Here is a 23,421-nt window from a genome sequence, read left to right on the forward strand (position 1 = left end):
AACCTGGTGCCCTACTGGTGTTTTGTACTACAACTCCCATCAGCTCCAGCCAGTGGGACCAATGGCAGGGATGATGGGAGCTGCAGTACATCTGGAGGGCACAAGATTGAGGAAAGCTGCCCTTTTTTTGTACCTTTTTTGTGGATATTGTAACTTTTTTGTGGATTTTCATTGGATGCCATTCTTGGAGCAGGGTGTCAGGGTGGAAACTGAGCCGATAGAACCCCAGAGCAGTTCTGATTCTGAGGAGGATCAGCAATCTGTGGGAGAGGAGCCAGGTCATCCCTCACAGGCACAGCAGCTGGCAGAGATTCCTCCTGCCAGCATTCCTGAGATAGATAGTGATCCTAGCAGTGAGAAAGTGCGGGAGGGGGGCTTGCTAGACGCTCGACGCAGACACAGGGAGAGACGAGCGATGGAGGGTGCAGAAAGGAGGCGTAGCACCCATTTGGTGAGCAAGCAATGGCCGCCTTCCATGGACCCAAGGGAAAGAGGGAGGATGTCTCCCTAGCCCATAAGTTCAGGGTCTTCAAGTGATTCTCCTTCAAACGGGGATCAATTGCCTACTCAGAGCATAGGCTACTCTGCTGTTCATTGCTTAGTCGCTGGTGATTACCATCTGAAAGAGTCATTAAGGTGTAAAAGGGTTAAAGCCTTGAAAAGAATCCTTTCATCTGTGTCTTGAGTTGGCTATTGGAGTGTACTGAAAGAGGCCGCTAGGGTGCTCCTGAGACAGGGTATGAATCAAAGAAAATGCACAAATAAGCACACATTTTGCCTAGTGCCTATGTGAGGCTTGCAATCTTGTTCTTATTATACAGTGTGACACAGAAGCACCTAACATTTTTGCCTCATTTTCTGTTTCCTTTTTTTTATTATTCTGGGGTCTCCTTTGTTTTATTTATTATTTATTTTTACTTTGGGGTCTCCAAACTGTTTTGAATATTACATAATTAAATGGTAAGGGAGAACTTGTAAAAGATCATTATTCGTGTGCCTTTAGGAGGACACAGTCCTATGCACAGTTTGGCCAGTTCCACACATTACACAGAACAAGGCGGTAGAATTCTGGACTCTTTATCAGTTTGGGTGTAGGTGTGGGGGATGTCATATTTTTGAATGCTCTCCCATCTAAAAAGCTCCAAGCACCTAAAAAAACTAGAACATCAGGGGCAGGACAACACTAATCCTCTTGTCAGTGATACGCTGTTAACCTACATGCACACTGCAAGCCTATGCATGTCTACTCAGAGGTTCAACAGCACTTACTCCCAGGTATGTATGTAGGTATGTATGTATGCATGTATGTATTTATTTTATTTGTACCCTGCCTTTCTACCAAAAATGGCACTCATGGCAGCTTACAATCACTGATAAAAACATCAATAAGCAAATACATTAAAACACAATTAAAAGCAATTAAAAACACAACAACAAAAACAGAGTAAAAACAGCATTCAGTTCAACAGATATGTTTACACACCAAAGGCCCTGCTTGAATAAAGTGGGTTTTGCCTGCTGGCAGAAGGGCAGCAGAGAGGGAATGAACCTAGCCTACCTTTGCAGGGAGTTCCACAGCCAGGGAGCGGCCTCCCAGAAGGCCGTCTTTCACGTGGCCCCCAAACGTGCCTCTGAAAGTGGTAGTCTCTAAAAAAAGGCCCTCTTCTGAAGATCTTAAGAACTGGACAGGCTCATATAGGGAAAGGCAGTCTTTCAGCTAGCCTGGTCCCAAGCCATGTCAGATTTATATCAGCACTTTGAATTCTGCCTAGAAACAGACCTGTAGCCAGTGAAGCTGTTGTAACAAGGGAGTTGTGTGCTCCCTGTAAGCAGCAGCCCTGGTCAACAGTTTGGCTGCTGCATTCTGGACCAGCTAAGTTTCTGAGCAGTTCTCAAGGCAATCCCACATAAAGCATGTTTCAGTAGTCAAAATGGGATGTAATTAAGGCACGTGTGACCATGGCCAGATCAGACACCTCTAGGAATGGGCACAGTTGGCACACTAGCCTCAGCTGCGCAAACACACTCCTGGCCACCACCAACACCCGGGCATCCAGGTTCAAGCCTGAGTCCAGAAGCATGCCCAGGCTGCAAGCCGGAGTCTTCAGGGGGAGTGCAACCCCACCCAGCACAGGTTGAGTTCCTATTCTCTGATCTGCCTTTTGACTAACCAGAAGCATCTCTGTCTTGTCTGGATTAAGCTTCAAGTTGTTTGCCCTCATCCAGTCCTCATCAGTTTAGAACTAGAAAAGCTTCCTTGGATTTGGGTGGAAAGGAGAGATAGAGCTGGGCATTGTCAGCATACTGGAATGTGATGGGATACAGTCTACATTCCACCAGCCCATTCTGTGTAGTTTTGAGATTGCTTCTGGTTTAAGAATAAGAATAACTGAACTCTGTAGGTTCAGGTCTTACTCCTGAGCAAGCATGAACCTAGGAAGCTGCCCTGTGCAAACTCAGACTCTTTGTTCATCCAACACTGTATTGTCTTTCCCAACCTGGTACTACCCAGATGTTTGGACTACAACTCCCATCAGCCCCAACAAGCATGGCCAGTGGTTAGGGATGATAAGGGCTGTTGGCCAAAACATCTGAAGGGCAGCAGGTTGAGCAAGCCTGGTCTGTACTGAGTCTGCAGGGTCTCAGGTACACGAAGGTCTTTCCATCACATGCTACCTGAGCCTTAGTCCTCTTGAGACTTAAGTCCTTCCATGTTCATTGGGGCTTACTTCCTTGTAGGGATGTCCATCACTGAGAAATCCGGTTCTTTTTTTGGCTCGATGGAGTTCCATGGCATGTACAACTTGATTTGTGTCTCTGAGCTGAATTGAAGGCTTTCCCCTGAACTCTGGGAACTTTTTTGCACATTGCAAGTGCGGGGTCCACAATGTATGCAAATTATGGCCACACTTCAGTAAATTATGCAAATTTGGCCATAATTTGCACAAATTTCAGCCATAATTTGTGTAATCCGAGCAAATTCGGCCATAATTTGTGCAAATTCAGCCATAATTTGCACAAATTGCTCAGAAATTTGCACAAATTGCAGAACCTTCCCCTGAATGTACAAAATTCTCAGAAAATCTGCAAACCGGCCTGACTTGCTGCAGACTGAGTCAGGCACTGCAGCAGGAATAAGACAAAACTTGTCGAACTCCACCCTCCAACTGGATTTCTCCAACATCCCTACTCCCTTGTAGTGTTTCAGATTGCTTTAATGGGAGATGCCAGGGGTTGAACATGGAACCTTCTGCAGGCAAAGCTGGTGCTCTGGTTTCTCCCGAAAGGTTCAGCCCTCTTCCCCCTGTGCAACCTGGCTTTTCTGGGATTCAAACCCAGGCTCTCTTACACCCAAGAGCCATGCCCCCTTGACCAATAAGGCTGACACAGGCTTATGCTGTAAGAGTAATATTAATTCACTTTTTCTGTTGAGGATAAGGATGATTTTTTGTGCTGCTCTTCCCTGTTCTTATGCTTGAAAACTTTTTATTGGTATGTTATTGCCCATTTTTCCCCTTTTTAATCTTGCTTGATTATATTATAATTTTGTCACTCTTAAGCTGCAGTGAGTCCCTTGGGGGGTGCAGGAACAGCCTATAAATATAAATAAATAGATAATATTTGCCCACTGCAGCACAAGCGGTGGACACATACTGTACTGGATATATCCCTTTTTGAGGCACAGATTCAAATCCCTCCTTGGATGTATGTAACCCTCACATGAGCAAGGCGGTGGGCAAGCCACTATGTCTCAGTCAAAGCTACCTTGTAGGATTGTTGCTACAACCATTGAGATAAGACTTATAGAGCATTTTGTTCTCTAAAATGTTCTGTGGAAGGGGTAAATACTAATTATTTTGCCATCTCCCAGTTTAGAATGCCTGTGAGAATTTCATCTATGAGAATTAGATTTCCCTCACTCAAGTATGATAAAGAATTAGGCCTCCATCATATGAAGGTGAAATTCAAAGGAATGTTTAAAGGGAGGAGGCCCAAAAAAGGCCAAAAAGGCCTTCTTAAAAAAAGAAAAGAAAAAAAGGCCAAAACTTTACAACTTTTCATCTGTTAGCAAGGCATCGTTTATTTTTAAAAGGCCTTTAGAAGGCCTTTTAAAAGGACAAAGGGGCCTTTAGAAGGCCTTTTTAAACAGGCCAAAACTTTACAACTTTTCATCTGTTAGCTAGGCATCATTTACTTAATTAAGGACTTTAGAAAAGGCCCAAACTCCACAGCATCATTTATTTTTAAAAGGCCTTTAAAGGTCTTTTCAAGAAGGGCAAAGGGCCTTTAAAAAGGCCAAAAGGCCTTTTAAAAAGACCCAAAGTTTACAACGTTTCATCTGTAGCAAGGCATCATTTATTCAAAAAAGTCCTTTTAAAAAAAGGCCCAAACTTTACAATGTTCCATCTTTTCACAAGGCATCATTTATTTTAACATTTCTATTCTGCCTGTTGTTATTGTTGTAGTTGCTTTGATGCTGGTTTCTTAATGTTTTAAATTTTTTTTTAATGTTTTAATGTTTAACACTGCATTATTTTGATACGTATATTGTTGTATGTTTGGGTTTGGTTATTTTGATGTTGTTATTGTTTTGTTTCATGATTGTAAACTGCCCTGAGAGCATTTGTTAGCTGGCCAGGATACAAATCCAACAAACATCATCAACATCATCACCATCCAAGGGTGCTCCCCCCACCCCCACTTTCAAAACCTAAAACCATAATGAAAAATAAAAGAAAGTGTTTAGATTAGTAGCAGTGCAATCTTAGGGATGTCTGCTCAGAAGTAAGTCCCAATGCATTCAGTGGAACTTATAGGTAAACATGTACATGCTGGTAGCCTAAATAGAAACTCAATAAAATCAGTAAAACACAAGAGTATAGCATAAAACAATGAATAGTTTAACAATAGAATCTCAAAAGCAGCCATAAAATCAACCTCTTTGTTCATTGAAAGTCTAGGCAAAATAAAATTGGTGTCTAAAATGATACACAGCTAGTGCCTCCGATGTCGGTGGGGCTGTGTTTCCGTTCTGGGTTCCAGTCATAACCAGCCAGAACTCTAAAGGAGCTATCCAAGGTGCTGGACCTATTTTGGGGACAGGGTTCAGCACCTTGGATAGTTCCTTTACAGTTCTGGCTGGTTCTGACAGAAACCCAGAATGGAGTCACAGCCCCACCAAAATCAGAGCCACCAGCATCTGCTAGTGAGTGTCATGTGGCCATGTCTAGAGACGGGAGTGGTATGATCTGCCATCGAAAAAAGCCTTCTCTCTAGTTGCCATCCACCCAATCTCCAGAGGAGAAGGGATTCTGAAGATCTTAAAGATGGGGCAGGATCATATCACCTTGGAAGAATTTGCTGAAAAGAGGAATAGAAAAAAAATTGTTAAACAAGCCAACCAATACCATGGGTGGACTTTTATATATACCCCGGTCCCAAGCTGTAAAGTATTTTAAAGGTCAGCGTCACCACTTAGTTGAGGATCTCATCACTTGCACTTTGGCTAAAACAGCAGTCCTGATTAATCCTGTGTTCTTCTTTTTTCCTTTTTCTTTTCATTTATAGGAAATGAACGGAATGGCATGAATTTCAGCAGACAGGTAATGCCCACCAAACTCATTTCAAATACCTTTGCTCAATTTTGTCAGATTGCTTTGTTATTTATGTGACCCAAGGGCTCGCGGAAGCTAGACGCGGAAGAAGGAGCAGTTCTCACATGGCTGCCAGGCACTTGAGTGATATAGATTGCTGCATCCTTTGTTGTTCAATTACTCGACCCAAATATGGGACATGTTCCTGTGACCAAACTCTCAAATCCCGTTCTTGGTCTATGAAGGGGCCGGTGAACACAACCTGTACATTTGCGACAGGCATCATGGTGTGAAAAGGCAAGTCTGATATCATGGAGAGAATTTGGATCAGCTTAACACTTAATAATCAGCTGAATTATTTCAATTCTCTGATGAGTTCATTAGGTGCAGGATGAATTATTTGAGGGATCAGACCCTATTAGCCCTTTGAAAAGGTTGCCATTGCAAACTAAGGGCCCTAGATTCCTGGTTGATGCCGCATCTTCTCCAAGGTCCCTTCCAGCTCTAAAATTCTATGGCTCTAACCAGCATGGGCTCTCTTCCCACTGAGTGTGAACACTGGCCCAGGTTCTCTCTGCCGTGTCTCGAGGGGAAACTACAGTTGATCCCAATCTTGTTTATTCCACCTGAGCATCTTCCAAGATGTGAGCAAGTTTATCAGACAGGAGTCTGGCTGGGGTTCATCATCAATTGAGCTTTTGTTCATTTTATTTGGTGTGCCCATCTCGACATGTATCAGTGTGTTGACTCATGCACATCTTGAAGATAAATTGTTTGCTCAGAAACACACCCGCAAATGTCCATGACTAGTTTGATGGATGTTTTTAGCACAGAAGCATCTGCGAGAGATGTTCTCAATAAGACCCAGAAATTCCACATGATATATCTGTCGATGGGCTGTACCATCTCAGGCTCGGGGGGGGGGGTGAAAGTTTGAATGCTTCTAGACATGTTGCACATACATACATACACACACACACATACAAAACCTGTATGTTTCTAGGGAAGCTTTTACTTTTTGCATGGCTCAGGGAAGGTCTCCACACCCTGTGAGGATCCACTAGGACTGACAGCTCCCTGCCTTCTCAGCCCACCTGAGGTGGTTGGGTCTGTGAGCGGCCATTTTCAAATTCCCAGAATGCCCTCATGCTGCCAGATTGTTGCTCCCAATGAAGGTCCCCATTTTAATTTCCTACAATGCCCCAGAATAATGCTATGTCCAGGGCGCTGTGGCAAAGTGTGTGTGTGTAAAGTGGCAGCTTGTAGCTCATAGACTCAGGTGGCCATGTGTCCTCTTTTATGGATGGCGGTCCTCTATTTGAATGACAAAGAACCATCAGAGGGAAGAGCCGAGCCTTGAAGTTACCCATTAACCCAGACAGCAGACTGAGCAAGGTACGCAGGTCACCTAGCCCCAGGCTTCCACAAATGTACCATATTTCTGTTTAAATTATAATAGTTCTTTCTAAATTTGCCTGTCTACGTATCAATGCCCCTTCATGGATCACTGCCTTGTTGGGGCAAAGGGGCTTGCATAACTCAGTGAAGCCATAAGCTATGCCGTGCAGGGCCACCCAAGACGGACAGGTCATGGCAGAGAGTTCTGACAAAATGTGGTCCACTGGAGAAGGAAATGGCAACCCACTCCAGTATTCTTGCCAAGAAAACCCCATGGAACGTATCACAAGGCTAAAAGAGATGATGTCGGAAGATGAGACCCTCAGGTCGGAAGGTGTCCAATATACTACTGGGGAAGAGCAGAGGGAATTTCCAAGTAGCTCCAGAAAGAGTGAAGCGGCTGGGCCAAAGCCGAAAGGACACTCAGCTGTGGATGTGTCTGGTGGTGAAAAGAAAATCCGATGCTGTAAAGAACAATATTGTTTAGGAACCTGGAATGTAAGATCAATGAATCAAGGTAAGCTGGAGGTGGTCAAACATGAGATGGCAAGACTGAACATCGACATCTTGGGAATCAGCGAACTAAAATGGACAGGCATGGGCGAATTTAATTCAGGTGACCATCATATCTACTACTGTGGGCAAGAAACCCTTAGAAGAAACGGAGTAGCACTCATAGTCAACAAAAGGGTGGGGAAAGCAGTACTAGGGTACAATCTCAAAAATGACAGGATGATCTCAGTACGAATCCAAGGCAAACCATTCAACATCACAGTAATTCAAGTCTATGCCCCAACCAATGATGCCGAAGAAGCTGAGGTTGATCGGTTCTATGAAGACCTACAACATCTTTTAGAACTAACACCAAAAAAAGATGTCCTCTTCATCATAGGGGATTGGAATGCTAAAGTAGGAAGTCAAGAAAATACCGGGATAACAGGCAGGCATAGCCTTGGTGTACAGAATGAAGCAGGACAAAGGCTAATAGAGTTTTGCCAAGAGAACACGCTGATCATAGCAAACATTCTTTTCCAACAGCACAAGAGACGACTCTACATATGGACATCACCAGATGGTCAATATCAAAATCAGATTGATTAGGTCCTTTGCAGCCAAAGATGGAGAAGCTCTATACAGTCAGTAAAAACAAGACCTGGAGCTGACTGTGGCTCAGATCATGAGCTTCTTGTTGCAAAATTTCGGCTTAAATTGAAGAATGTAGGGAAAACCACTAAACCATTCAGGTATGACCTAAATCATATTCCTTATGAATATACCGTGGAGGTGAGGAATAGATTTCAGGGATTAGACCTGATAGACAGAGTGCCTGAGGAACTATGGATGGAGGTCCGTAACATTGTTCAGGAGGCAGTAACTCAATCCATCCCCAAGAAAAAGAAAGGCAAGAAAGCAAAGTGGCTGTCTGATGAGGCTTTACAAGTAGCTGAGGAAAGAATGGAAGCGAAAAGCAAGGGAGAAAGGGGAAGATATATCCAACTGAATGCAGAGTTCCAGAGAATAGCAAGGAGAGACAAGAAGGCCTTCTTAAATGAACAATGCAAAGAAATCGAAGAAAACAACAGAATGGGAAAGACTAGAGATCTCTTCAAGAAAATCGGAGATCTCAAGGGAACGTTTTGTGCAAAGACGGGCATGATAAAGGACAAAGAAGGCAGGGACCTAACAGAAGCAGATGAGATTAAGAAGAGGTGGCAAGAATACACAGAAGAACTATACAGGAAAGATCTGAATGTCCCTGATAGCCATGACAGTGCGGTCACTGAACTTGAGCCGGACATCCTAGAGGGTGAAGTCAAGTGGGCCTTAGGAAGCATTAGTAACAACAAAGCTAGCGGAGATGACAGTATTCCAGCTGAGCTATTTAAAATCCTAAAAGATGATGCTGTTAAAGTGCTGCATTCAATATGCCAACAAATTTGGAACACTCAACAATGGCCACAAGACTGGAAAAGGTCAGTTTACATTCCAATTCCAAAGAAGGGCAACTCCAAAGAGTGTTCAAGCTACCACACAATTGCACTCATATCACATGCCAGCAAGGTTATGCTCAAAATCCTACAAGCTAGGCTTCAGCAATATGCGAACCGAGAACTACCGGAAGTACAAGCTGGGTTTCGAAGAGGCAGAGGAACTAGAGATCAAATCGCCAACGTTCGCTGGATCATGGAGAAAGCAAGAGAATTCCAGAAAAATGTCTATTTCTGCTTCATTGACTACGCTAAAGCCTTTGATTGTGTGGATCACAACAAACTGTGGCAAATTCTTAAAGTGATGGGAGTACCAGACCACCTTACCTGTCTCCTGAGAAACCTGAACGAGGGTCAAGAAGCAACAGTAAGAACCAGACATGGAACAACCGAGTGGTTCAAAATTGGGAAAGGAGTACGACAAGGCTGCATATTGTCACCCTGCTTATTTAACTTATATGCAGAGTACATCATGAGAAATGCCGGGTTGGATGAATCAGAGGTCGGAATTAAGATTGCCGGGAGAATTATCAACAACCTCTGATATGCGGATGATACCACCCTAATGGCAGAAAACGAAGAGGATCTCAAGAGCCTCTTGTTGAGGGTGAAAGTAGAGAGTGCAAAAGCTGGTTTGAAACTCAGCATTAAAAAAAAGGAAGATCATGGCATCTGGCCCCATCACTTCCTGGCATATAGAAGGGGAAGAAATGGAAGCAGTGACAGATTTTACTTTCTTGGACTCCAAGATCACTGCAGACGGTGACTGTTGCCATGAAATTAAAAGAGGCTTGCTCCTTGGGAGGAAAGCTATGGCAAACCTAAACAGCATAGTAAGAAGCAGAGACATCACCTTGCCGACAAAGGTCCGTCTAATCAAAGCTATGTTTTTCCCAGTAGTAATGTATGGCTGTGAGAGGTGGACTATAAGGAAGGCTGAGCGCCGAAGAATTGATGCCTTTGAACTGTGGTGCTGGAGAAGACTCTTACGAGACCCCTGGACTGCAAGGAGGTCAAATCAGTCCATCCTAAAGGAAATCAACCCTGAGTGCTCATTGGAAGGACAGATACTGAAGCTGAAGCTCCAATATTTTGGCCACCTAATGCCAAGATAAAACACTCTGGAAAAGACCCTGATGCTGGGAAAGACTGAAGGCAAAAGGAGAAGGGGATGGCAGAGGATGAGATGGCTAGATAGCATCACCGATGCAATGAAGATGAACTTGAGCACACTCCGGGAGAGAGCGCAGGACAGGAAGGCCTGGCGTGCTATGGTCCATGGGGTCACGAAGAGTCGGACACGACTGAACGACTGAACGACAACAACGTATCAATGAGCATATGCAAATATTTATGCAAAACAGTGTCCTGTTTTGCCCTCTTGGGGGGGTGGGGGGTGCATTTCCTCTTTGGGGGAGATTGCAAAGTGGCCAGCCTACCATCGCTGCCCACTGCTGCCCACCAGAGGGCACTTTGCCTCACATTTGGAGTCAGCCCTGGTAGGGAGCTGCACATGGGGCAGAACCGGCATTCAGAGCTGCCATGGCTGGATGCTGGGCGAGTCCCACAGCCCTGCAAGGAAGGAGCCCACTGCCAAGAGCCTGCAGGCTGCCCTTGCTCACCCTGCGCTCCTGCCCCTTCACAGCCCCGATCTCTCTGGCCAAGAGGGGGCCAATGAGTGGACAATGGCAGTGAGGAGTGGGGGCCCGCGGTGGGCAGGAGACCCGCTGAGGCTGTCTGGCCTGGGCCCCTCCACCCAAACCTGTAGGCAGCACTGATGCCATCCCCTGCCTGCAGCCGGGAATGATGCCATTCAGCAACACGTACGTCATGCAGGCCTCCTGCTCGTCTCTTTTTAGCTCTAGGGGCATTTCCCCAAATGATCCAAACAGTCCCCTGTGCTCAGCACCCCAGTAGCTATGTCAGGAAAGGCCACGCCCACCCGTGCCCCTTTGGAAAGGTGTGCAGCTCAGCGCCGCTGCAAAGGGCAGGGCAGGCACCGCAAAAGGAGCCCGTCCAGCCTCAGGCACAACGTAAAATTGGGGTGTGAATTCCCTTTCCCCTCAAATGGGCTCTGTGGCACGGCCATGTCCGGCTGGGCTCCTGCCACATAGTGAAAGGATTAGGATGCTAGAATTGTAAAGTGGCCGCTGGTAAAGCACATACTTCACCTGCAGAAGATTCTGGGTTTAATCCTCACCTCTCCAGGTAGGGCTGGGCTGGGAAGGGCTTCTGTTTGAAGCCCTGGAGAGCCCCTGAGGGTCAGTAAAGAAATGCTCAGCTAGCTGGACCAATCATCTGACTCAGGATAAGGCATCTTCCTACATTCCTCCTCTGCATGGTACATTTCAGTGTTCCAAATGCTTCAGATACATGATGTCACTGATCCTTACAACAGCCCTATGAGGTAGGCTAGTATCAACATCCTCCTTATGTAGCAGAGAGGGTGGGCCAAAGGCAAGAGACAGCCACTTGCCTAAGGCTACTCAGTAAATTCATCACTCAGGCAACATTTGAATTGGCAGCTACCTAGTTCACAGCTTAGGGCCTCGTGTGACGCAGAGTGGTAGGTGGCAGTATTGCAACCGAAACTCTCCCCACGACCTGAGTTCAATCCCAGAAGCTGGGTCCCAGGTAGCCGGCTCAGGTCGACTCAGCCCTCCATCCTTCCGAGGTCGGTAAAATGAGGACCTGTCAAGGGCTCCTTAGAGGCCTCTCTCAGTCTAATCCAGTAGCCAAGTCCAGACACAGACAAAGGGATTCCTTTCAAAGCTTTATTCCTCTTTTAGAACTTAACAATTCTACTGTTAGCAACTAGATATGAGCAGCAGAGTACCTATGCCCTAAGTTGGAACAGTTGGTCCCCGTTTGAAAGGGAATCACTGGCAGACCCTGAACTTAAGGGCTAGGGAGAATCCCTCCCCTTTTCCCTTGGATCCTCTGGGCGCAACCGTTGTTTGTCTGCTTCCCACACTCTCTCACTCCCGGGACTGCTATCTATGCTAGGAATGCCGGTGGGAGGAATCTCTGTCAGCTGTTGTCCCTGGAAAGGATGAGCGTGCTCCTTTCCCAGGAGCAGCTCCTCTTCCTCAGAATCAGAACTACTCTGGGATTCTATGGGCTCAGTGTCCACCCTGACAGTACCCACCTTGCTGGGGGGAAAGGTAGTCACGACTGGGGAAGGCAATGGCAAACCACCCTGCTATAGTCTGCCATGAAAACGCCAGCGAAAGCAGCATCCCTCTAGGGGTCAGCAATGACCTGGTGCTTGCACAGGAGGAACCTTTCCTTTCCTAGTTCACAGCTTAGTTTCTGAGCCACGATACTACTCCCACTGTGAACAGGGCGACATGGTGCCCACACCACATGCACTTATCCACAGTGTGGAGAAAGCGGACACAGAGAAATCTCTCTCTCTCTCTCTCTCTATCTCTCTCTCTCTCTCACTCACTCACTCACTCATATATATAATACTAGAACTTGAGGTCATTCAATACAATTCATTGGCAGGCAATTCAGGGTTGGATCCAACATCACATGAACACACTTCCACTTACACAGCATCACCTTTGCTGGTGTAACAGCACTTTCCCCTGTGCTCCCCTCCCCATAGGTAGGAATGTATGAGAAATTTGTTTCAGTTCATGTTTGATCAGGATTTATCCAGTTTGCACCTTCTGGACCAAACAAGGACTAGGATGCAATCTGCAGTTGAAGTCTGTACATTTCCAAGCTTGCCATGTGATTCGCAGACACACACACCCCCAAAAATACATTCAACAGCATGTGTATATTTGAAAAATGCACATAAAAATGTGTACTTTCGAAAAATGTGCACTAAACGCTTTAATCAATGGGAGAAGAATGCATACATTTCAAAGTTGTGCTCATTTGATGTGCATGGATTGATGCGAACAATTGATGCGCGTGGAAAATACACATGGATTTTCATGCAAAAAGAACAGAAAACAAAGCTCACAATCTGGTAGGGACTCAAGTGAGAACGAGCTTTGAGATGGAACTCGAAGAACTTTGTCGACCTTTGGGTTTTGCTGATTCGCACATCACTACCTGCAGGTGCCCCAAATTTGCTCCGGAAGGTCCCCCAACTCTCCAGAAGAGATTTGGGGGCCAGGTGGGTGACTGCAGAGGAGGGGAAATCTGTTCATTTAGTGGTTTCTGTTCTGTTAGCAGATGACCAGCATTGGATTCAATTCTCAGGATGCACAAAAGGAAATACTTCTTCACACAACCCCTAATTCCTTTATGGAATTTTCTGCCACAAAATGGGGTGATGGCCATTGACTTAGACAGCTTTAAAAGGGGGCTGGAGAAATTAATGGAAAAGGACAAGTCTGTCCATGGCTATTGGTCATGACAGCTATATGGGGCCTCCAGGTTCAGAGGCAGTATACCTCTAAATAGGAGTTGCTTCAGGGTGACAGCAGTGGAAGACTGTTGCCTCCATGCCCTGCATGTGGATTTCCCACTGTGGAAAGCAGGATGCTGCACTGGATTGGGCCTTTGGTCTGATCTATCAGGGCTGTTCCCATGTGAAATAATTTGCTGTTTGAAGTCTCTTTTCCATCATGTCATTTTCTGGGATGGAAGTGAAGGGTGGAAAGGGGCTAGGATCCCCCTTGTACTCAAAGCAAAGAGAAGGTATGTTTGCAAAATGTCAGGGATGGCCTGACTCCCTTGCTCTTCTGCATTGTCAGTTCTGAGCACCTTGCAGAGAGATGGATGGATCCGACATTTGCAGGAAGGATTAAAAGGAAACGTTGCTTTTCTCAAAGGTTCTCCCCAACAGTCCAATATGGATGGTGGGAAGTTCCATGTTATAGAGCTGAAATAAAGGTGTGGCCATAGGAGAGAGAGAGAAAAAGAGAAGTGCTTGGAGGCCATTGCAGTGTATGTTGGGTTTAGCCTCTTCGGCAGTCATCAGATACTAATTGTTTCTTGTTCACATCAGAAGATGTAAACAAGTAGTGAAGCATTTTCTCCAGATACATGAGGGTGGCGTGCATGGGAAGATGTGGGGTTTGGGGCTTTCAGAGTGTGGGAACTGTCTGGCAGGAGAGGAAACCAGATGCCTCTGTGAACAGGTCTCTCTCCCTCTCTTGTTTTTAATATAATCTGAAACTCCCCAGGGCTTTCTACATTTGCCTTTGGCAATATTGGATATCTGGGCTTTTGGCAAGGGATGGGTTGCACCTCACAAAGGATGGGAAGAATGTGTTTGGCCACAGCAGGAAGAACTTCATCAGGAGGGCTTTAAACTGAATCCTAAGGGGAAGGGAGATGTAAAGTTGGGGGTAACAATGGACGTAGGCTCATGCACTGCAATGGAGAGAACAGCTCTAATAGCGCCCAATAATAGTTTTCAGACACATGAAGAAAGCCAAACTATGAAGCACGTGGTCTTCGATGTCTATATACTAATGCCCAGAGTATGGGAAACAAACAGAGCGAACTTGAACTCTTAATACAAGAGGGAAATTATGACTTGATAGGTATAACTGAGACTTGGTGGGATGACTCTCATGACTGGAATACAGCAACTGAAGGATATAACTTATTCAAAAAAAAACAGGAGGAACAGAAAGGGAGGTGGGGTTGCACTGTATGTGAAAAATACATATCTCTGCACAGAAATACAGGAGGATGATCTTGGTAGCCCCATTGAGAGCACCTGGGTTAAAATAAATGGAGCAAATAATAAAAGGAACCTGGTGGTCAGAGTCTACTACCAGCCACCCAATCAAGGAGAAGTCGAGGATGAAACTTTTGAAAAGCAAATAGTCAATGTTTTAAGGAAGCATGATGTAGTAGTAATGGGGGACTTCAATTTCCCCTATATTTGTTGGGAGACAAATTCTGCAAAACATGGCCCCTCCAGGAAATTCCTGACTTGTGTGGCGGATAACTTCCTCCTACAGAAAGTAGACAAAGGAACTAGAGGATCAGCTATCCTTGACTTGATCCTAACCAACAGAAATGATTTAGTGGATAAAGTAGCAGTTACAGGAGCTCTGGGGGAAAGAGACCATGTTGTACTTGAGTTCTTGGTTCTAAGGGAAGCAAAAGCCACGTGTAGTCAAACGCATACCCTGGATTTTAGGGAAGCTGATTTTAATAAACTCAGAACAATTATCAGTAAGGTCCCATGGCAAGTGACTCTAACAAGAAAAGGAGTCCAAGATGGATGGGAGCTTTTAAAAAAGGAAATTCTCAAGGCACAATCACAAGCAATTCCAACAAGAAGAAAAGGTGGAAGACAACAGAAGAAGTCAATGTGGCTTCACAAAAAGCTTAGAGGTGACCTGAAAACAAAAAAGGACACATATAGGAAGTGGAAAGAAGGCCAAGTAACAAAGGAAGAGTACAGACAGGTAGCACAGAATTGCAGGGATGGCGTCAGGAAGGCTAAAGCTGAGAATGAGCTGAGGTTAGCGAGGGATGCTAAAAGCAACAAAAAGGCTTTCTTCAGCTACGTGCATAGTAAAAGGCAGAGGAAAGAAATGGTGGTTCAGCTATTAAATAAGGATGGCAAAATGATAACAGATGACAAAGAAAAGGCAGAGGTGCTCAATTCCTACTTTGGCTCAGTCTTCTCCCAAAAGAGGGTCTATGACCCCCCTGGCAAAGGCGAAATACAGGCTGAAGGGGCAGGATTGCAGCTTGAGATCGATAGGCATATGGTCAAGGAACACCTAATTACTTTGAATGAGTTCAGATCTCCAGGGCCAGATGAACTGCACCCTAGAGTAATAAAGGAACTGGCAGAAGAACTCTCAGAACCGCTGTCTATTCTCTTGGAGCAATCATGGAGGACGGGTGAAGTGCCAGATGACTGGAGGAGGGCTAATGTTGTCCCTATCTTCAAAAAGGGTAAAAAGGAGGAACCTGGGAACTACAGACCAGTCAGTCTGACATCAATCCCAGGGAAAATTCTGGAGCAGATGATAAAGCAATCCATCTGCAATCACCTTGAAAACAATTCAGTGATTACTCAAAGCCAACATGGATTTGTCAAAAATAAATCCTGCCAGATGAATCTGATCTCATTTTTTGATCAAGTAACCTCCCTTGTGGACCTTGGGAATGCTGTAGACATAATATACCTCAACTTCAGCAAGCTTTCGACAAAGTGCCCCATGATATCCTGATAAGCAAACTAGCTCGAAGTGGGCTAGACGAAACAATGATCTGGTGGATCCACAGTTGGCTACAGAATCGGACTCAAAGAGTGCTTATCAATGGGATCTTCTCAAACTGGGGAGAGGTAAAAAGCAGGGTACCACAGGGTTCAGTCCTGGGCCCAGTGCTCTTCAACATTTTTATTAATGACTTGGAGGAGAAGGTGCAGGGAATGCTGATCAAATCTGCAGATGACACAAAATTGGGCGGGATAGCGAATACTTTGGAAGACAGAAACAAAATTCAAAGTGATCTGGATAGATGGGAGCGCTGGGCAGAAAACAACAGAATGACATTTAATAGGGAGAAATGCCAAGTTCTGCACCTAGGAAAAAGAAACCAAATGCACAGTTACAAGATGGGGGATACGTGGCTCAACAACATGACAAGCGAGAAGGATCTTGGAATTGTTGTTGATCACAAGCTGAATATGAGCCAACCATGTGATGTGGCTGCAAAAAAGGCAAATGCTCTTTTGGGCTGCATTCATAGAAGCATAGCTTCCAAATCCTGGGAAGTACTAGTTCCCCTCTACTCAGCACTGGTTAGGCCTCACCTGGAGTACTATGTCCAGTTCTGGGCACCACACTTGAAGAAGGATGCAGACAAACTGGAAAGGGTTCAGAGGAGGGCAACAAAGATGATCAGGGGACTGGAAACAAAGCCCTATGAAGAGAGACTGAAAGAACTGGGCATGGGCCTTGAGAAGAGAAGACTGAGGGGAGATATGATAATGCTCTTCAAGTCCTTGAAAGGTTGTCACAGAGAGGAAGGCCAGGATCTCTTCTCGATCATCCCAGAGTGCAGGACATGGAATAATGGGCTCAAGTGACAGGAAGCCAGATTCCGGCTGAACATCAGGACAAACTTCCTGACTGTTAGAGCAATATGACAATGGAACCAATTACCTAGGGAGGTAGTGGGATCTCCCACACTGGAGGTGTTCAAGACAAGGCTGGACAGCCATCTGTCAGAGATGCTCTGACTTGGATTCCTGCATTGAGCAGGGGGTTGGACTCAATGGCCTTGTAGGTCCCTTCCAACCCTACTATTCTATGATTCTATGACTTGTACAGGGTTGCAAAGTACAGGGGCAAAGTACAGGGTTGCTTGCACCAAGATAGCTTCAGAGCCATCTCCTACTTTGTGCCAAATATATCTCCTGATGCCATATGCAAGTTTCAATCACATGATTCCAGTGCTTGGATGGGAGGCCATAGTTGAAACCAGATCTGGAGTAGTCATTCTCCAAGCATCAGGGCTGGGGCATAGACAGAAGCCTGAGGTGAACCAGGAGCCATGGGATGAAGCCACTAGTCAGGACTGAAGGGTGAGTTAGGAGTCAAAGGGCAAACCAGGAGGCAGGAGCAAGGAACAAGCCAGAAGGAAATACTTTTGCAGACAGTACATAGACAAACTATGGAATTTGCTACCACAAGACATAGTGATGGCCACCAATTCGGATGGCTTTAAAAAGGGGTTAGACAATGCCTGGAGGAGAAGGCTATATGCTATACATAGCTATCTATGGCTACTAGTCCTGATGGCTATATGCTACCTCCAGTATCAGAGGCAGTGTACCTACATACAGTCAAGGCCAGAAATATTGGAACAAGGATAACTGTTTTGGCAGTTGGCCTCTGTACACCACCACATTGAAGCTGAAAGGAAACACACCCAGATGGGAGCCAAGTCAGGACTTTCAGCTGTAATGAAAGGGGTTTGGCAAAAGTGGGGGCACTAACCATTCAGGAAGTACAGCCAGCAGCATACACACACCCCATCATTGGTGGCTCATAAGTAATGGAATGAATGGCTGACAAGGAGCTGCATGGCCAGGTGTGGCCTGTTTCCTGGGTGCCCCATGACCAATCAAGCAGATGAAAGGCCTGGAGGTGGTTCTGAGTGTTACATTTGCATTTGGTAGCAGTTCACTGGAACTCCCGACATGAGGTCCAAAGAGGTGTCCATGCGAGTGAAGGAGGCCATTATTAGGCTGAGGAAACAACATAAACCCATCAGAGAGATAGCAAAAACAGTGGGAGTGGCCAGTACAAGAGTTTGGAACATCCTGAAAAAAAAGGAATTAACTGGCAAGCTCAGCAACAGCAAAAGGCCTGGAAGACCACAGAAGACAACTAAAGTGGATGACCACAGAATTCTGCTCATGATGAAGAGGAACCCTTCCGCAACATCTAGCCAGGTCAAGAATGCTCTTGCGGAGGTAGGAATGTCAGTGTCAATAGCTACAGTCAAGAGACAGCTTTATGAAGGTAAATACAGAGGCTTCACAACAAGGCGCAAACCTCTGGTAACGCTCAAGAACAGACAGGCCAGATTAGCCTTTGCCAGCAAACACCTAAAAAGGCCTGCCCAGTTCTGGAATAAGATTCTTTGGACTGATGAAACCAAGATTAACTTGCTGCCAATGGAACTGGGTCACTGGTGTTTATTGATGACCTGACTGCTGATAAAAGCAGCAGGATGAATTCTTATAGGGCTATACTTTCTGCTCAGATTCAGCCGAATGCTGCCAAACTGATAGCCGCTTCATCTTGCAGATGGATAATGACCCAAAACATACAGCAAAAGCTACCCAAGAGTGTCTCAAGGCAAAGAAGTGGGATGTTCTGCAATGGCCAAGTCAGTCACCTGATCTCCACCCAATAGAGCATGCTTTTCACTTACTGAAGACAAGACTGAAGGCAGAAAGACCCACAAACAAGCAGCAGCTGAAGGCAGCTGCAGTGAAGGCCTGGCAAAGCATCTCGAGGGAGGAAACTCAGCATTTGGTCATGTCCATGGCTTCCAGACTTCAGGCAGTCATTGACTGCAAAGGATTTTCATCCAGGTATTCAAGGCGATCCTTAAGTTTGAAATGATGTTGGCTTGTTCCATTACTTATGAGCCACCAATGATGGGTGTGTGTGTATGCCACTGGCTGTCCTTCCTGAATGGTTAGTGCCCCACTTTTGCCAAACCCCTTGCATTACAGCTGAAAGTCCTGACTTCACTCCCATCTGGGTGTTTCCTTTCAACTTCAATGTGGTGGTGTACAGAGGGCAACTGCCAAAAGAGTTATCCTTGTTCCAATACTTCTGGTCTTGACTGTACATCAGTTGCTGGGGAACATGGGTAGGAGAAAGTTGTTGTGCTCATGTCCTGCTTGTGGTTTCCCGTGGGCAGCTAGTTGGCCACTGTGTGAACAGAGTGCTGGACTAGATGGTCCCTTGGTCTGATCCAGCAGGGCTCTTCTTATGGTCTTATCTATCTTCTTAAGCCAGAACCAAAGGGTAAGTCAGGACTGATGTACAATGGCCCTTCTTATATTCTTATACTCTTGAGTCAGAACCAAAGGGCAGGTCAGGACTGAAGTACAAACCAGGAGGCAGGAGCGAGGAGTGAGCCAGAAGTCAGAACTGAAGGGCAAGTCAGGACCAAAGTACAAAGCAAGAGGCAGGAGCGAGGAGCGAGCCAGAACCAAAGGGCAAACCAGGGGGCAGGATCAAAGAGAAGCCAAGGGATACAGGAACACACCAGAGCTCAGAGCTTGTTGCCTGAGCATGTTTCTGCTGGAAGAAGGCCACTTATAGTCCTTCCTGTCCAATGGCCAGCCTAAGTGGGAAGAGTGAGTCCAGGGTTTGAGGACACTGAACTTTATAGGCAGCTACACATGGACCTGGAGGTTCCCAGTTTCAGCCCTGACCCCTCTGGACCCCTCCTGCGGTTGGTGGCTGGCTGTGGGGCCATAGCAACTGGGGTTGGAGACTGGAGTCAAGCAGGCAGCGTTGTGTTTGCCAGGCAAAGACAGGACTCTCCTTAGCATTTGTACTTTGGTCTAGCCCAGGGGTGGTATACAAGTGGCCCTCCGGATGCTCTTGGACTACAACTCCCATCAGCCCTTAGCCAGCATAGTCAATGGTGAGGGCTGAGGGGAGGTGCAGCCTCATGCTCCCAGCCTGTTTTGGAGACTCTGGGGAGGGAGCAGAACCCTGTCGGGTTTGCGATTCACACCTGCAAGCACTGAAGGCTGGTGGCTCCGATGTCAGTGGGGCGGTGAGTCCGCTCCAGGCTTCAGTCAGAACTCTAAAGGAGCTATCCCAGGTGTGGGGCAGAACTCCTTTAGAGTTCTGACTGGTTCTGACTGAAACCCGGAGCGGATTCACCGCCCCACTGACATCGGAGCCACCGGTCTCCACTGCCTACACAATGTTAATAAAATGTCCCTCCAAAATCAGGACAGTGGATTACTGGGGCTAGGGACCTGGAAGGAAGGATTCCCTCAGTACACAGGGAGCTGTTGCAGCATTTGCCAATTTCCAAGCTGAAGCCCAGTTTCCCGTCACAGCCATCCTCCGAGCTGTGGCAGTACACTTCACACAGAGCGATGCCCACACATTTCAGTTCCTCTGCTTCAGTATCCCAGAACAAGATGTGTGTGGTACCACCACACTGCCGTTCATGTCGACCCACACAACGGGACTGGCACAGCCAGGGTGGGTTTGCCAGCACAGCACTGCCGTTCTGTGCCTGGTCACGTCTGCTGAGCTTGTTTGCGAAAGAACTGGCAACTTCCACTGGGAAGCTTCCTACCTGACAACATTGCCTTTGAAATTAAGAGTCACTTTCATCTGAGCATCAGAAGGCCATTTGCATTCCAAGATAGTTAGCTCTTCACTGGTGGGGAAAAAAGAATCTCAAAGTGGGCCAAGGATCTCCTTCCAGGGTCTCCCAAAGGACCTGCAGGTGAGGTGTGCCTTGCAAAGAGTGGCCTCTGCAGGGTTGGCAGAGCTGGCCCAGTCTCTACAGGGCCGTCTTCCTGGTGCTCGCCCGACCTGGTGTAGTCCTGGTGGTGGACTATAGCTCCCAGCTACCACATCTGGAGGGCACCAGCTTGGGGAAGGCTGCTACAGGGCAATGTTGTGCAGCAAAATACAGTGCCACCCTTCCTTTGGCTGTGATTGCTGAACCCAAGGTGCAGGGAAGCCCCTTCCACAGACCGCGCGGCATGCGCTCGGAGAACCAGCCCCAGTGACGTGGAGCTGGCTGCAGCATGACAGAATTCCTGGCTCCTGCCGCACATTTCCCTGCCATAGCCACAAGCTGCCATCACTCCTTTGAACCCCTTTGAAGGCGTAAAGTGCTAAGCGTGTGTGCATTTAATTAATCCTCTCCGATGCAAACCTTCTGTGAGCCAGCCGATTTTAATTTTGTCAGATCTGGGCTTGTTGCCCTGAAGGGTTTATTTTGCCGTCTTGTTTCATTCCGTTTGGAGCTGCATCAGAATGTCTTCCTGCCTTTTCCTCTGCTCCAGTTGTTGGTCCCAGCTTTGTTCTGCCCACCTTGAGCCTCCCTCTCTCACCCTGGGACAGGTCTTCCTTTTCGTTCCTTGCACCCTGTCGTGCCCTTTCTTTTATAAGTCAGGTTTGGAACATTTGATCTTCAAGGTGCTAGTCAATTGGGTGGGGCTGGGAGGTAGAGTCAAGGTAGGAAGAGCTTTGGGAGGACGAGCAAGGGCCAAGGGCAGAGCCTGGGAAGAATCCCGTAAGCCAGGAGCAGAGCTTGGAGGAATCTAACAAAAGTGGGGTGGATTAAGATTTGTATCTGGAGAAGAAAGGGCAGAGCCAGGAAGGAACATGGTATGTTATATGTAGAATTCAACATTTGTTCACAAATAAGATTCCACTCAGGGGCAAAACAGACATTACTTTAAATCCATACCTACAAGCTACATCTTTTCTTTTTCTTTTTACTCTAGAGTGGGGGTTGGCAACCTGCCGTCCTCAGCCAAGGGATGTCGAAGAAATCCACAACAGAACCAAATGAGTTTGGATTTTCATGAATTCAGCCCACACATTCCACAGCGGACCAGCTTCTCCTCCTGTTGGGCAGATTCCGCAGACTTGCGGACTGTTTTTCCAACTTTCCTGAATTTTGCACAAATTTCCTTGTAGAAAAAATATGCAACATTAAAAGAATGGCCAAAAAATGTGCATTCCTTCCCAATACGCTAAAGCGTGAACATGCACATTTGGGGGGAATTTGCACATTTTTGCATGTCCAAATGCAAATTTGCACAAATTTGGAAACAAAAAAAATCTGATTTCGTCTATGGGCAGACAATGGAATGAAAAGCTTCTGACAGTCTGCGAACACAAACGGAATAGGTTTTACACCATCTGTACATCGCTACTTTGACCTATTGTCAAGTGGCCCTCTGCATGTGATCAGTTTAGCTCTCTGGCAAGAGTCATCTGTCCATTCCCCAGCAGCCTGCAAGCCAGGAAGAAAGAGTTAGAAAGAGAAAAGGGGGTGGCAGGAAGAGAAAAGGGGTGACCCACCCGCATTTGGCTCTGTCCCTGCCCATGACTGGGCTTGGCCCCATTCACCACTGCTGACATGGGGCCCTCAACAGATTACCCACAAGGGAATGTGGCCCTTGACAGGAAAAAAAGGTTGCCCACCTCTGCTCTTGGGTAGGCACAGGGGACCCAGTCCAGATTTTAAAAGCTCCCTGTGCCCCATACTTGGGTCCTTATCCAGATCTACTCTCCTGCACCTACCTAGAGCAAATACGAAAAAGACTGCTAGGTACAGATTTAAAATAATGTCTGTTTTGGCCCAACGTCTATGCCATTATTTTGCATTATAAATAATTATAAGTAATTTATAATAATTATTATAAATAATAATAAAATAATAAAATTATTTTAGTGAAGAAGACAGACCTTCCACCCATCCTGGCTTTCCATTGGCTCTTCCTGCATAGGAAGGAGTATAAGAGAGCTTCTTGTTCCAGGTGAACCTTACTTGAGTCACAAGGTCTACCTGAGCTCTGGTGTGTTCTTGTATTCTTGGTTATCAGTGGAGGCCAGTGGCTCCAATGTCAGTGGAGTGGTGCTCCGGGATTCAATCAGAACCTTGCATAGCTTCTTTAGAGCTCTGACTGGTTCTGACTAAAACCTAGAGCCCAGATTCTCCCCCCACTGCCATCGGAGCCACCAGCCTCCACTGTTGGTTATTCTTCAGTCCTGACTCACTTCTCGACTTTGCCTTCTGGTTTGTCCTGTGGTTCTGGCTTATTCCTTGGTCCTGACGACAGGCTGATTCCATGGCTGCTGGTTTCCAGCTCCTTGCTCACCTCGGACCGGTCCTGGCAGACCAGCTCTGACACCTTGCTGCCTGTTTCCAAATTTCATTCAGAGAGCTGCACATGAGCAGCTCTCCACAACTTTCAGTTG

The 23,421-nt window shown here is 46.3% G+C and overlaps 1 protein-coding gene across 1 annotated transcript in view; it reads left to right on the forward strand.

The window, feature by feature from the left end:
- Positions 1-23,421, forward strand: part of POU2F3 (POU class 2 homeobox 3) — a 130,582-nt gene that overhangs the window by 37,926 nt on the left and 69,235 nt on the right. The window contains exon 4 of the mRNA XM_084807233.1: positions 5,569-5,603. Coding sequence (XP_084663359.1) covers positions 5,569-5,603 — 35 coding nt within the window. The remainder of the gene's footprint in view (positions 1-5,568; positions 5,604-23,421) is intronic.

The sequence above is a fragment of the Heloderma suspectum genome, chromosome 6 (genome assembly GCF_057233095.1).
Source record: "Heloderma suspectum isolate Gila_16-S chromosome 6, 16-S_ref, whole genome shotgun sequence".
NCBI lineage: Eukaryota > Metazoa > Chordata > Lepidosauria > Squamata > Helodermatidae > Heloderma > Heloderma suspectum.